Source organism: Mastigoproctus giganteus, chromosome 9, assembly GCF_048544385.1.
Source record: "Mastigoproctus giganteus isolate SK-2022 chromosome 9, ASM4854438v1, whole genome shotgun sequence".
NCBI classification, from domain to species: Eukaryota; Metazoa; Arthropoda; class Arachnida; order Uropygi; family Thelyphonidae; genus Mastigoproctus; species Mastigoproctus giganteus.
In genome coordinates, this window is record NC_143583.1 from 129,215,633 (window position 1) to 129,232,168 (window position 16,536).

The 16,536-nt window shown below is 38.1% G+C and overlaps 1 protein-coding gene across 1 annotated transcript in view; it reads left to right on the forward strand.

Moving 5' to 3' along the window:
- Las (lipoyl synthase, mitochondrial) overlaps window positions 1-16,536 on the forward strand; it is a 144,989-nt gene that overhangs the window by 12,290 nt on the left and 116,163 nt on the right. Inside the window, exon 2 of the mRNA XM_090381046.1 lies at window positions 8,741-8,925. Coding sequence (XP_090237172.1) covers window positions 8,741-8,925 — 185 coding nt within the window. The remainder of the gene's footprint in view (window positions 1-8,740; window positions 8,926-16,536) is intronic.

Below are 16,536 nucleotides of genomic sequence, written 5' to 3' on the forward strand. Positions count from 1 at the left end.
CCGTGTTAGGATAACTAAGAGTAAGAACAGATGCATGTATACTTGCATGTACACCAATTCTAGGAGTATAGTAAATAAATTTGATGAATTTGAAGTGCTGGTTAAGACATCCAGGGCGAATATTGTTGGGATACCAGAGACGTTTTGTCACTCAGATATAATGGATGCAGAATTGGAATTTGGGGAATAAAATATACAGAAAGGATGAGAAGGGAGGAAGGGTTATGCTGTTAGTTAAGAAACAAACAAAATCTAAGGAAGTGTATCCAGTTGACATAGAACGACAGTGCAATGGTGAGTCAGTTTGGTGTGACATAATTACTAAGAAAGCAAAAATGAGGGTAGGAGTTTGTTATAGGCATAATGACTGACGAGCACAATGAACAATTTTACAGAGAATAGAGTGGGCCAGTAAATCAGAGTATCTTATAATGGGGGATTTTAACTTCCCAGATATAGACTGGAACTTGTGGGCTGGTCACCCGCTCACTAGAAAGGCTTTTGGTGGATATATTGGATGATTGTTTTCTACAGCAGCAGCATTGTAGAGAGGCAACAAGAAGAAGTAACACTCTTGATCTAATTATCAGTAGTGATTATTCATGCATTAAGAATTTACAGGTGGCAGTGATCACAGTGTACCGATGTAGGATTTACTTAAAGATGTAACTACCATCAGGGGTGAAGGGAAGGGTTTTTGCTTTCATAAAGATGAGTACAGTGGTCTCAGAGATTTTTTAAGTTCTATTCAGTGGTACCAACTGATAATGTTACCAACAGCAAATTCTAAATGGAAGCATTCAAGGAAGTAATTTTGGAAGCTACTAGGCGTTTTGTTCCAACAAAGAAACACTGTTCTAGGTTTAGGCCCAAATGGATATCAGATGAACTAATGAGACTCATGGCAGAGAAGAAAAATGCATGGGATGCACATGTGATAGATACAAGCTAGTCTGTAATATGTCACAAAGGAGGCTAGGCAAGCAAAGGTAGATTATGAGAAATCTTTGGCAAAGGATGCAATGAAAAACAGCAAAGACTTTACTTATATAAACTCTAAAAGGAAGGGGATGAATCAGATTGATCCACTTGATATCAATGGTTTGACTGTAGATGATCATTCTCAGATAGTTGCCAAACTAAATGATTATTTTACATCTATATTAAAACATGAGTAGTTATTCAAGGAGGAGAGGGCCAGATGTTTATCAAACTCTAACATGGAGTTAAATGACTTTGTAATAATTGAGAGAAAAATGGAGGAGAAATCGTTGAAGTTAAACATAAGAAAGGCATCTGAGGTAGATTGGATCTATCCAGTTATATTATAGGAGGTGGCAAAGGAAGTAAGCAAACCCTTAGCCATAATTATGAGAGCATCCTTGGACTCGGGGGAAGTCCCCGCGGACTGGAGATATGTAAGTGTATCTCCAGTTCACAGGGGGGAATCAAGGGTAACCCGAGTAATTATAGACCTCTTTAGTTTGACTTCTGTTCCAAGGAAAATAATGGAGTCACTGGTTGAAGAAGCATTGCAGGATCATCTAGATAAGACTGCAGTAATAATTCATACACAGCCTTTTAGAACAAAGGACAACAAAGCCCATTGTTGTTTTATATATTTATCAATGATATTGATGAAAGTATATCAAGCTTAATGTCAAAATTTGCAGATGATACAAAAGTTGGCAGGGTTGTTAATAACAGTATGCTACTGCAACAGGATCTGGAAAAGTTGGGCAGATGGGCTGAGAAGTGGCAACCGAAGTTTAACATTGGCAAATGCAGTGTACTGCATATGGGTAGCAGTAACCCCAGAGAAATGTATCGACTGGGTGGTGGTGGTGTTACACTCAGGGTAGTGGAGAATGAAAGAGATCTGGGGGTAATTGTGTAGTCAGATATGAAGTTTTCTGAGCAGTGCAGACAGGCTGCCAGAGTAGGTCATGGGGGTCTTGTCAGTGATATAAAAGAATTTTGCAAGTGGGGATGGATAAGGAGGTGATTATCCCCTTGTATAAGGCAATGGTCAGGCCATGCCTTGAGTACTGCGTATAGATCTAGAATTCTCAATTTGGGATGAATGTAGGGTTGCTAATGCGAGTACAGAAAAGGGCAACAAGGCTAATGAGGGGAACAAAGGACATATTTCACCAGTGTGGTTTAGGGGTTATTGAAATACTATGTTTCTTGAGTTTTTCATTCATCTAGGTGTTAGGATTCCAATGAATGAATCCTTTCTTGTATAAAAATTTATTTTATATTATTTTGCCAACTTTGAAAGTGCTAACTTCAGAGGAGATAAGATAGCCTCAGCAGGCCTTATGGTCTTTTGTAAGCGCATTCCAAAATTTCCTCTAATTTAATGCATTGTAGTATAAATTACTGCTGTAATTCTCTTCAATCACAGCGGCAACCCCCAAGGCAGAATGCGCTGGTCCCAAAGGAACTAGTAGTTCTTGGTGACTCTATTGTCAGGGAAATGGAAAACATGCTTTGTAAAAAGGATAGGTGGAACAGGACCAGGGTATGTCTGCCAGTGGCAAAGGTTGATGACGTTGTAGAGCGGATATCATCTTTTAAGGGCACAAAAGGTGATATAGTTGTACACGTTGGCACTAATGATATTAAGAGTAGGAGACCAGCGGAATTACTTAACAAGTACAGGTAACTGATGAAAAAAGGCGTGAATTAGGGTTGAATTTGAAAGTGTCTGCAATTCTGCCCAGACACAATAGGAGGGAGTATATGATGAGAGCTCTGTCGATCAATTCGGCCCTGGAAAGACTGTGCAGGGCTCAAGGGATAGAATTTTTTTCAGCCAGCCTGGTCTGTACTTGTTAACAGGAGAGACTGCTTCTACAGGGATGGGATACACTTAAATAGAAAAGGGTGCAAGAATGTTTGCTGATGCTATCAAGGCAGTGTTAGGTGGGTCGGAAAACTGCTAGATTGGGGGGATACAAGGACTAATAGATTAACAGTAGCCACTGGCAGAGGAGAAAGTGATTCTTGCACTGCTTCAATTGGAATGAGCAGCAGCCTGGAAAATAAGATGCAGGATATTCCAGAGACTGCTGGGAATCATGGGGGTACAAGTAAACACATGGGTTGTGTTAGGGTGGCTAAGAGGAAGAGCAGGTGCATGTATACTTGTGTGTACACCAACGCTAGGAGTTTAGTAAATAAATTTGATGAATTTGAGGTATTGCTCAAAACATCAAAGGCAGATATTGTTGGCATTTCAGAGACGTGGTGTCACACAGATATAAGGAATGCAGAACTGGAATTTGGAGAGTACAATGTCTACAGAAAGGATAGACAGGATAGGAAGGGAGGAGGGCTTATGCTATTAGTTAAGAAACACATACAATCCAAGGAAGTGAAGCCAGTCGACATCGCTGGACAGTGCAGTGTCGAGTCAGTTTGGTGTGACATAAGCATTGGGAGATCAAAATTGAGAGTAGGAGTGTGCTATAGGCCTAATGACTCTGATGAGTATAATAAGAAACTGTACAGAGAAATAGAGTGGGCCAGTAAATCAGAGAGTCTTATAATGGGGGATTTTAATTTCCCAGACTGGAATTTGGGGGCTGGTCACTCACACACTAGCAAGGCTTTTGTGGATTTATTGGATGATTGTTTTCTACATCAGCATGTTAGGGAGGCAACTAGAGGGAGTAATACTCTTGATTTGATTATCAGTAGTGATTCTTCATGCATTAAGAATCTGCAGATAAATGAACCACCAGGTGGCAGTGATCACAGTGTTCTGAAGTGGGATTTACTCAAAGAGGTAACTACCATTAGCATTAGTAGGGGCATTTGGTGCAAGAAAGCAAGCTTATGCAGCATCAGCCAAAAAAAAAAAAAAAACCACTTCCACTTCACCCCTCTGTTCGTTCAAAATACCTGTCCAGCTGAGCCTTAAACTTATTTAGGCTATCAACTTCCACGACAAGGGATGGAAGTCTGTTCCACCAACCAACCACCTGCTGGCTAAACGCAAACTTCCGCACGTCTATCCTACATCTGTCTTTCCTCAATTTGAATTTATGCCCTCTCAGGTGATTATTCTGAGCGAGAGGAAGAATCCCATCAGCATCGAGCATGCTCAAACCATTCAAGGCTTTATACACCTCTATCAGATCACCTCGCTGGTGCCTAGTCTCCAGACACTGTAATTTGCAAAACTTAAGCCTTTCTTCGTAAGAGCACCCATTTGTTCCATTCGCTAATCTTGTTGCCCTTTAGGGGTAAAGGGAAGGGGTATTGCTTTCGTAAAGGCGACTACGATGGACTGAGACAGTATTTAAATTCTATACAGTGGGATCAACTGATGATGTTACCAACAGCAAATTCAAAATGGGAAGCATTCAAAGAACTTATCTTGGAAGCTACTAGGTTTGTACATAGCAACTAAGAAATATTGTTCAAGGTTTAGGCCTAAATGGATGTCAGATGAACTAATGAGGCATATGGCAGAGAAGAAAAATGCATGGGATACATACAAATTAACACGTGACACAGAAGCCTATGATAGATACAAGTTGATCTGTAACCAAGTTACAAAGGAGGTTAGGCAGGCGAAGGCAGATTACGAGAAATCCTTGGCAAGGGATGCGAAGAAAAACAGCAAAGAGTTCTTTACTTATGTAAACTCTAGAAGGAAGGGGATGAATCAGATTGGTCCACTTGATATCGATGGGTCAACTGTTCATGATCCTGCTCAGGTAGCTAACAAACTAAATGAATATTTTGCATCAACATTCACACATGAGGAGTTATTCAGCGAGGGGAATGCCAGAGGGTGTATTCAACTCTGGCAGGAAGCTAGATAATCTTGTAATAAGTGAGAGTAAAGTGGAGGAGAAATTGTTGAAGATAAACACAAGAAAGGCACCTGGGGTGGATGGGATCTATCCAGTTATATTAAAAGAGGCAGCAAAGGAAGTAAGCAAACCCTTAGCCATAATTATGAGAGCTTCCTTGGACTCAGGGAGGTACCCATGGACTGGAGATGTGCAAATGTGACCCCAATTCACAAAGGAGGATCAAAGGCTGACACAAGTAATTATAGACCTGTGAGTTTAACTTCTGTTCCCAGAAAATTAATGGAGGCACTGGTTAAAGAAGCACTGCAGGATCATCTAGACAAGACTTCAGTTATAGCTCGGACACAGCATGGTTTTGTTAAGGGGAAGTCTTGCCTGACCAATTTGATTGGATACTATGATGCAGTCACAAAAGAACGGGATACAGGGAATAACTTTGATATTATATACTTGGATCTTAGAAAGGCTTTTGATACTGTTGCACATGGAAGACTGCTGCACAGATTGGAGCAGTGTGGCATTGGAGGCAAATTGCTGCTATGGATAAAGGGGTGGTTAAGGGGGAGAAGACAGAGTGCTAATCAATGGACACTGCTCATCGTGGACTAATGTTATTAGTGGAGTCTCTCAGGGTTCAGTATTGGGTCCTTTATTGTTTTCTGTATTTATAAATGATATTGATGATGGTATATCAAGCTTAATGTCCAAGTTTGCAGACGATACGAAGGTTGGTAGGGTTGTCAAGGACACTACTGACACTATGCTGCTGCAAAAGGATCTGGAAAGGTTGAGCAGATGGGCTGAGAGGTGGCAAATGAAGTTTAACATTGACAAATGTAAAGTACTACATATGGAAACAGCAACCCCAGAGCAACGTATGAACTCTGTGGTACTACACTGACAGTGGTAGAGAATGAAAGGGACCTGGGGGTGGTTGTGCAGGCAGATATGAAGTTCTCTGAGCAGTGCAGACGGGCTGCAAGAGTAGCTCATGGTGTATTATCAATGATATATAGGAATTTTTCTAGCAGGGATAAGGAGGTGATTATTCCCTTGTATAAGGCAATGGTCAGGCCACACCTAGAGTACTGTATACAGGCCTGGAGGTCTAATTTCAAGAAGGATGTAGAGCTGCTGGAACGAGTACAGAGAAGGGCAACAAGATTAGTGAATGGAACAAAGGGGTGCTCTTACGAAGAAAGGCTTAAGTTTTGCGAATTACAGTGTCTGGAGACTAGGCACCAGTGAGGTGATCTGATAGAGGTGTACAAAGCCTTGAATGGGTTGAGCATGCTCAATGCTGATGGGATTCTTCCTCTTGCTCAGAATAATCACCTGAGAGGGCATAAATTCAAATTGAGGAAAGACAGATGTAGGATAGATGTGTGGAAATTTGCCTTTAGCCAGCGGGTTGTTGGTAGGTGGAACAGACTTCTATCCCTTGTCGTGGAAGTTGATAGCCTAAATAAGTTTAAGGCTCAGCTGGACAGGTATTTCAAACGAACAGAGGGGTGAAGTGGAAGTGGTTATTTTTTATTTATTTATTTTACTTTATTTTTTTTTTTGGCTGATGCTGCATAAGCTTGCTTTCTTGCATCAAATGCCTCTACTAATGCTAATATACATGGTACATGTTTTCCTAAAAATCTCCACAGTATGGTAGTTCATACATTAACAACAACTGGACTTTTGGGGAAAATAGGGATAGGGGCAGAACACCCAAAAAAAATATTATGGTAAGTAAAACACTAATAACAGTTAGAAACTCAATAAAATTGCTAACACAGGTTTAAACACCAAAATTTCTAATAAATAAATAATTGTAAAAGAATAAGAGAAGTTTACCTCAATATTATACATAGAACACTTCCGTATGATACTCTCCAGAAATTAAAACGAAAACAATTAAAAATTCGAAAATCTTAGATTACAATACAAAATAATTAACAATAATTAAAAATCAAATTAACACAATTAAAATTTAAGTAAAAAATTAATTTAGCGAAAAGAGTTGCAAAACGATTTTCATCACTTTAACGCAATTAAAATTTAAGTAAAAAATTAATTTAGCGAAAAAAGTTGCAAAACGATTTTCCTTCCTGAAGCTGACAATGCTTCAGCAATTTTCATTCCTGTGATCATGACATACAGTTGATAAGTATTGTCAGCTTCAGGAAGAAAAATTTTGCATTTTTTTTTGTTAAATTAATTTTTTAGTTAATTTTTAATTGTGTTAAATTGATTTTTATTGTGTTCATTTGATTTTTAATTATTTTTAATTATTTCTTACTGTAATGTAAGATTTTCTATTTTTTAATTGTTTTCGTTTTAATTTCTGGAGCGTATCATATGGAAGTGTTCTACGTATCATATTGAGGTAAACTCTTATTCTTTTACAAATATTCATATATCAACGTAGAATGTATTGAGCATTATAGCTCTAGTTCATACTAATAAATAAATAAATAAATATTACAGTAAATATAGCAGTTTACCTTGACAAGATATGTTTTGTTTGATTGATATTTCTGTTCACTGACATTTTCTTCTTTTTTTGGATTGTAAAATTTAAAACAGTAAAAAAGATAAGCAGTCAATAATGACAAACGCGGCACACAAAAATGAGATATGGAGTAACAAGTTTACGAAGCTTAAAAAGTAGGAAAGAAGAGAAGATTCTGAAAATTTATTTATGTTTTTTATATGATTGGAGATTTCATGGAAGGGGAAACACATTTCACCATAATAACGTAAAAACCCACAGAATTCCAGCTATCAGTGTTATCACAAATGCAGTAAAATTGAGTTTACTACGTGTTTATAATTATATTGAACTAACTAAAAAGCCCAATAAATGGGGAACTGCAAATTGTTTTTATTGTTTTGTGGTAGTAACCTCCAGCAATGTGCTCTGCCGCTTGCCCTATCTCGCCTCATGAAATTTCTGTTCGAACAGAAGAATGTGAGTTCCTGAAAACGTGAGTCGGCCTTCAATCTTGTGAATACAGTGAATGACAACAGTATGTCTCCGACCAATACAACTACAGTAAATGGGATATATATAGCTTTCACACATTTGACATTTTTTAAGTTTTGTAAACTTGTATGTACTGCAGCACAGGTCATTACGTTTAGCTTGGTGCCGAGTTTTGTGTTCTCCTGGTGTTACTCGCAGGCGAAATTGCTCATGAGCCAATGCAAAAATCACATTGTTCCGTAATATATCAGTTGCGTTGGAGCAAATTCACATCGCAAAAATGCGTGTTACAGCAGAACTGACTGTATTACATATTTAATCTTATGTTTTACTAAATATTAGCATTCAGATTGTTAAGGATTTTAAGCACTGATTATAATGAACACTTTAAACTGCAATTCTAATGTGATTGTTTTCTTACATGCTTTTGCAAATTTGTAACTCTCATTTTGCTAGAACAATAAGTTAGTGACATGATATGCCTATGTGGATCTTTATTAATTGCATGTTGCTTGTATGTTTCACTTATTGTAATGACTCGGCTTTCCAATCATTTCACTTACTATAATCTTCTAATGGTATATCCATGTCATAAAATTTGTTAATTACTTCTAGGTCATGCATTATTTTCTCAGACTGAAGAAACGTAACTTCTTCCTTAGCAGAATTGAGCTCCCCATTGTTCAATCACTTACCTGAGTTGCATCAGTTTTAGTACAGTTATTTTTGGGTTCTGCTTGTATATAAGATACTGAATCAGAAGTTGATGTTAATTACATAGCAATAAACAGTAAGGTGGATGGGATAGCACCATTGATACATCCATAATGACAGTCTTCTGCAAGAGTTCTGGATTTTTCTCAGCTGTTAGTATAATGAAGTTTTTATTATATAGATATGTTATATTGTTTACTATCTTCATTTTCAGCCAACAGTTACCACAACACATTACACAAGTAGAATAACGGAGCCCACCACTGTTACTGATGAAAAAAAGAATAAAATTTTAGAAGGTCCAGATCTTCATGACTTCATTGCTGGTGTAGTTCCAAGAGGAAGTACATATGCTGATTATCAGGGAAAGCTGAAGAGAGAGAAGGGAGAATCAGAGAGGCAGGTATAGTTTGAAAAATAGATATAATATCTTATATTTTAAAAATATGAAGTATTTTACAAAATGATTCCATATGCAAACCAAGTGCAAGCTACTCTGATTCAAAAGGACTTTGTTTTATTAGGAGACTCTATTGTCAGGGAAACAGGGAATATTTTTTGTAATAAGGATAGGTGGAGTTAGGGCTTACAATACCAGGATCCCGGTCATTTTTTTCCGGTATTGAAACACCAGTATTGATACAAAAAATACCGGTTTTTCGGTACTAATTTTTAAAAAATAACTATTTTTAATTTAATCACATAAAAGTTATAAAATCACCTTTATGTGATTATGTCGTTATCTCTACTAGCAAATGTTCAAAAAATCATCGATAGGACACCATGCAACATTGCAACCTGCCCACAATTCTTGGACAACTTCATGTCTGACCATATCGTAACTCCCAAGTCCCGTTGCTACACTACTGACTTTAGTTCAACTCTACCAATTGTATTAGTTATTTTGGGGTTGCTGTTCCCCAGGTGTAAGACCTTGCATTTTGCTGAATTAAAGCATAGCTGCCACTTTTCTGACAATCCCAGAAGTCTATCTAGATCACTCTGAAGCAGTTCTGCTTGGCGGCAATCATTAACTACTCTACTGATCTTAACATCATCTGCAAATTTAGACCGCACGCCCTCCATCCCTTCGTGGATGTCATTTAAGATAATCAAAAAAAACAGTGGTCCTGATACTGATCCTTAGGGAACCCCACTTCTTACATTAACCCAATCTGAGGAATAACCATTTATCACAAACCTCTGCCTGGTGCCCTCAAGCCATCGTGCTATCCATCTAAGGATTTTCCCTATGATTCGAGCCTGCTCCAACTTATAAAGTAACCACTCGTGTGGAACTGAGTCAAATGCTTTGCCGAAATACAAATAAACAATGTCGAAATTATTCCCTAAATCCATCTCACGAGTGACCTGTCAAAATGCCTAACCAGATTTGTTAAACATGATTTTCCCTTTACAAAACCATGCTGTGTATTTAGATGGAATTCCATTTCCATCTAAATGATCCTGAATTCCACTCTTGATCATTGCCTCCATGATTTTCCCTACTGCTGAAGTTAGACTGGCTAGTCGGTAATTTCCCGTTACACTCCTAGAACCACTTTTATGTAAATTTACACCAATCCAACGGATTTTTTCCTGAGTCCAGTGATGCTCTCATAACTAGCCTTAATGGTTCAATGCGCTCACTTGCCACCTCCATAAAGATTATAGGGTCATCATCATCAGCCATTTTCAATCCACTGCAGGATGAAGGCCTCTCCAGCAACTTTCCAGTTCCTTCTGTTTTGAGCACTGGCCATCCATTTACTACCCACAAACTCGTGAATTTCATCTATCCATTTCCGCCTTTGTCTTCCAGGTTTTCTTCTAGCTCCTCTTGGATACCATTCTGTTATTTTCTTAGTCCATCTGTCATCGTCTTCGAGCTATGTGCCCTGCCCTAGACCATTTTAGTTCTTTAGTTTTGATAAGAATGTCCTTTACTTGAGTTTGCTGCCTAATTCATGTATTTTTCTTCTTATCTAACAGTCTGATTCCCAATATGATTCGTTCCATTCTTCGCTGTGTAGTTCTCAGCTTCTCTTCCATTCTTCGCTGTGTAGTTCTCAGCTTCTCTTCCATTCTTTTGGTGAGTGCCCAAGTTTCACTTCCATAAGTCATGGTGGAGAGTATACATTGGTTCATTATTTTACGTTTCAGACAAACTGGGATATTGCTCTTCAGTATGTGACGATATTTCCTGAATGCTATCCATCCAAAATTTATTCTTCTCTTGACTTCCAGCCATTTATCATTATTACAGCTAATAACTTGTCCCAGATAAGTATATGACTCCACCTTTTCAATTACTGCTCCTTCAATCATTATTTCCCTTTCTGTGCCATACTTGTTCATCATTACTTTTGTTTTAGCCATATTCATCTTTAGTCCAAAATCCTTACTAGCTGTGCATAACTGATTAAGATTTTCCTCTAATTCTTTGGGATCGTGGCTTATGGCCACGATGTCATCTGCAAATCGTAAATGGTTTAGGTACATTCCGTTCACATTGACTCCTTTCTGCGACCAGTCTAATCTTCTGAAAGCTTCCTCAAGGGCAGCAGTAAACAGCTTCGGAGATATTGTCTCCTTGTCGAACTCCTTTCTCAATTTTAAATTTCCTACTGTCTTTGTCTAGTCTAATAAAGGAGGTAGCACACTCATATATTTTCTTCAAAATCATAATATATGCGGTATCAATGCCTTGTCTTTCCAGTGCCAGGAACATTGCCTCATGCTGTATGGAGTCAAATGCATTTTCATAATCCTCAAATGCCAGGCATAATGGTGTTTTATATTCATTTGCTTTCTCCATTAGCTGTGATATTACGTGAAGGTGACCCATAGTTGAGAATCCTGTCTTAAAGACAGCTTGCTCTTTCGGTTGATTCTCATCAAGTATTCTTTCTAATCTGTTAGTAATGACCTTTGTGAACAACTTGTAGATGTGGGATAATAAGCTAATTGGTCTATAATTTCCAATTTCTGATTTATCTCCTTTCTTATGCAGCAAAACTATGATTGCATTATTCCACTGTTTAGGCGTCACACCTTTTCTAATGCACTTTGTGAAGAGCCTTGCCAGTTTTTGTGTTATGTCTCTTCCTCCCAATTTTAACAACTCTATAGTAATGTCATCTTCCCCCGGGGCTTTCTGATTCTTCATTTTCTTCAATGCATGTTCTACCTCATCAGGAAGAATATCGGGTATGTCGTATGTGTTGCTACTTTGCAATCCATCTTCCCCACTGCTGGCATCATACCCCTGCTCCTTGTATAATTCTCTATAGTAGTCTTCTGCTATTTGAATTATGCCTTCTCTGCTGTTTATAAGTACACCATCGCTATTCTTCAGTTTCAGTATCATTTGTCTTTCTGTATTACTGCTCATGGCTGCTGATTTAAATCCTTTGTTTTCCCTTAATGCTTGTTCTACTTTCCTTCTGTTAAATCTTCTTATGTCCTCTCTGAGTCTCTTTCTAATGGCTTTGTATAACTCAGTATACTCGATTTTCTCCCTGTCAGTGTTTTTCTTGCTTTTCATTTGTCGTCTTCGGTTCATCATGACAAGTGTTTCTTGACTAATTTTTTCTTCTTTGGATATCTTTTTCCCTATAGGTTTCTTGGGCTTTATCACTTTCAAAAAGTTGTAATAATCTTGGTCCTGAGCAGTCTGCAGAAGCTCAAACTTGTTCTTAAGTTCCAGTACATACTGCCTTTTCTCCTCTTCTGTTATCTCGAAGACCTTTGTATTATTTACTCGAGTCAGTTTTTTCCTTTCCTACATCTATATCAAGTGTACATCTTACCATTCTGTGATCACTTCCAACATTTACCTTATTCAGGATGGTAACATCATTCACAATATATCTTCTGTTAGTGAGGATGAAGTCGATTTCATTAGTAGTTAATCCATTCGGACTTTTCCATGTCCACTTTCTGTTCTCCCTTTTCTTGAAAAAAGTGTTCATTACTGACAGTCCTTGAGATTCTGCAAATTCCACAAGTCTTTCACCTCTTTCATTTCTTTCACCAATTCCAAAATTTCCTATAGTTCCCCTTTCTGCACTGTTTTGTCCAACCTTAGCATTGAAGTCTCCCATAATAATAGTGTAGTGGGTTTTCTGCTCATCTAGAAGACTCTCAATTTCGGTGTACATTTCTTCAACCTCTTCATCATCATGGCTCGATGTTGGTGCATAAATCATTATAATCTTTAGCTTGTACCTCTTAGAAATCTTGAGTATTAGTCTTGACACCCTTGGTGATGTACTTTTGAATTCCAAAATGTTGTTTTTAAAATCTTTATGGACCAGAAACCCAACTCCACCTTCACTCCTTTCACTGTTTCCATTGGTGTACAGCAGATTTCCACTTGATAAACTTATAAGTGATTCATTTCTTCTTCTTGTTTCAGCCAAACCAGTGATATTCCAATTAACATTTTCTAATTCCTTTTCCAGCTCTAATATCCTGTTTTAGGCTGAGTGTCTGATAACGCACAGGATACCTGTTCCCCCTCTAAGCCCTGATTATAGGGTATATGCCATCAATCACAGGAGCCTTACTCACTTGTAGGTGCTGTAATCATTTGAAATTTCAACATCATTAATTACATTTTTTCAACTTTACTTCCATAATATCTCATTGACACAAAGGGTTTTTTTTTTAATGTAAATATCGATGCAAAGTAACTGTTGAGTTCATCTACAACTTCATCTATGGTATCTAATACTATCCCACGTCTATTACATAAGGGTCCAATCTGATTTGTCCTTCTGTTCTTTGCATTTATATATGTGAAGAATTCCTTAACTGCACTCTTTGCTCTCTTCTTTATTCCCACTCTTTACTCTCTCCCAGACTCAATAAAGATACTATAGTGAAAATTATACTTCGCTGAATAAAACGTCTTTATCCTTCAGAAAATGATGAACATAATTCAACCATGGAACACCAACATGGAACAGAACATCAGTGTTCTGCAAATTCTTTCCAAAATAAGAAATTGCCTGACTCCAATGAGATTTTAAAAGATGAACTTGAATCGTAAATTAATGAAGTACTTTTAACTATTTTTGCTAAAAACATTCGAAGCCTAGAAAATATGGACTAAGATCGTCTACGATTATTTCAGTGCCAGAATAGAATCCGAAAGGGCGTTTTCTGCCGCTAATCAAATACTGTATGTACCAAAATTAGATCCATTTTATACAATCATACTATTGATTGCATATGTTTCTTAAGAGCTCACTTTATTCGGACAGGTAGTGTGGATGCTTAAACATCACTAAACTTTGCAGTAACAATATGTATTTCTTTGTTTTTAGAATAACTGTATTTTAATGATTTTTTTCAGAATATTTATTATTGCAATAAAAGTTTATTTAAAACATGAATTCAAGTAATTACAGTACTTGTTTCTTCCTTACTTTATTGCACCTAACTGTCATCAAAATTTATTGAGAAAAATGTTTTTTTTTGGAATACCGGTATCCCTGTTTCATAAATTAAAAATACTAAAATACCGGTATTAAGATTTTGACCGGTGTTGTAAGCCCTTGGTGGAGTAGAACCAGGGTATATCTGCCGGGACCAACTATTAATGATGTCACCAACAGATTGTCAGATTTTAAGGGGGCGTAAAGAGAATATTATTATTCATGTAGGGACTAATGACATTAAAAGTACATGATCTGACGATTTGTTGGAAAAATACAGGCTCATGCTGAGCAAATGCCACGAGCTAGGCCACAATGTCTATGTGTCTGCAATTCTGCCCAGACACGATAGGAGGGATTATATGTTTGTTATTTGGTTTTTAGGAGCATTAGCAACTAGGGCCATATTGCTCCGGGGATATGCGGTGGTCATTCCCTGACCTTTCCGCATCCTCCATATTTGGAGGGCACGGGCTCGAACCCCAGTCTAATCAAGAAGCGTGTGCTATGCACTGCTGCTCCTGCCCACCTGGCTACGGAGGCGCTGGGATTATGTGTTAAAAGCCTTGTGGATTAACTCAAGGTTTGAAGGACTCTGCAAGGCTTTTGGGGGGGGGGGGGATTTCTATCAGCTTGCCCACACTTGTAGGTAGAAGGAATTTGTTTTGTAGAGACAAGATACACTTAAACAAAGGTGGTGCAAAAGTTTTTGCCACTATTATTGAGGATACCTTAAAGGTTCAGGGAAACTGCTAGTTAGGGGGCATGTGGGTAATACTGGCACGCGTTTATCTGATAATATTGGTCAAAGTACCTCTGGCACATACCTCAAGAGTTCTTATCTGTATCCCCAACTGGACATATTATCTAGATGTTCTGTGGGCAGAAACATTTCAAGTGAGGGTAGCTAATGCCAGGGAAGAGCGCTTAAAAAACTTCAAGGGTTGTGTTAGGGTTGTTAAATATACAAGAACAGTAAGTCTTAATTGTTTAAATAGTAATGTTAGAAGTGTCGTCAGTAAAATGAGCGAATTTGAACTGCTGGTTAAAACAAGTAACGTGGACATAATAGGGCTTACAGAAACGTGGTCGTGGTGCCACCTGGAAATAGGGGATGATGAGTTTCAGTACAGCTTGTATAATGTATTTAGGAAAGATAGGGTAGATAGAAGGGGTGGTGGGGTAATGCTTCTTATCAGAAGCAGCCTGTGTGCGACGATAGCTTTCCCGGATTCATACGTTTCACGTGCTAGTTTGGAATCTGTATGGTGTGAGATAGTTGTAAACAAAGGTATAATGCAAGTAGGAGTAATCTACAGACCAGGTGATTGTGAAGATTATGACGAAATCCTCTACATGCAAATGGAATGGGTAAGTAAGCGTCAATGTCTTATTATGTATGGGTGATTTCAATTTGCCTCTAATTGATTGGAGAAAATGGGAAGGAAACTCGACATGGGGAACAAAATTTTTAAATCAACTAGGTGACTGTTATTTGTATCACCATGTCAGGGAAAGTACTAGAGAAAAGAATATCCTAGACCTCATCATCACTCATGAATCAGATTACATAACAGTGCTGGAAGTGATCACGGAGTTCTACGGTGGATGATGAAGAGAGGTAGCAGTACTAAAAGGCAAAGAAATGGGTTATAATTTCAGCAAAGGAAATTACAATGCCTTAAGGTGCTACATGGCCTCTATTAACTGGGTAGATATCGCACAGAGGACGAATACAATTGAACTGTGGTATGCTTTTAAAACATTAATCACAGACTCCTTGAATGCGTATTTACCATTAAAAAAATACAACACGAGGAGGGTTCCAAGTTGGATGAATAGTGAAGTTGCCGCATTACTTGAGCAGAAAAAGGTGGCATGGAAAAGTTACAGAGCAATAAGAAGTACTAAAGCCTATAACAGCTACAAGATGATCTGTAATAGAGCCACAGAAAAGGTTCGACAGGCAAAGGCAGTTTATGAGAAATCGCTAGCAAACAGAGCACAGAGGGGGGGGGATAAGGAATTCTTCACATATATAAATGCCAAGAAGAGCAGGACAAACCAGATCGGACCTTTACGTAAGGGAAAGGGGATAGTATTAAATACACCAGCTGCCATTGCAGATGAACTCAACAGTTATTTTGCATCGATATTTACAGAAGAAAAACCTTTTGTGGCAATGGGAAATTGTGGGAACGAAGTTGAAAAATATGTAATTAATGATATTGAAATTTCGCAAGATTATTTAATGAAAAAACTTTCGAGCCTACAGGCCAGTAAGGCTCCTGGAGTTGATGGAATATACCCTATAATCTTAAGGGAGTTGGCAAGTGCGTGCATTGAACCATTGAGGCTAATTATGCGAGCATCACTAGACTCTGGGGAGATTCCCTTGGATTGGAAAAGTGCCAATGTATCTCCCATACATAAGGGTGGCTCTAAGAGTGAAGTGGGAAATTATCGACCTGTCAGTCTGACTTCAGTGGTAGGGAAAATCATGGAGGCAATGTTCAAGGGTGGAATTCAGGATCATTTGGATAGAATTGAAATTCACAAGGATACT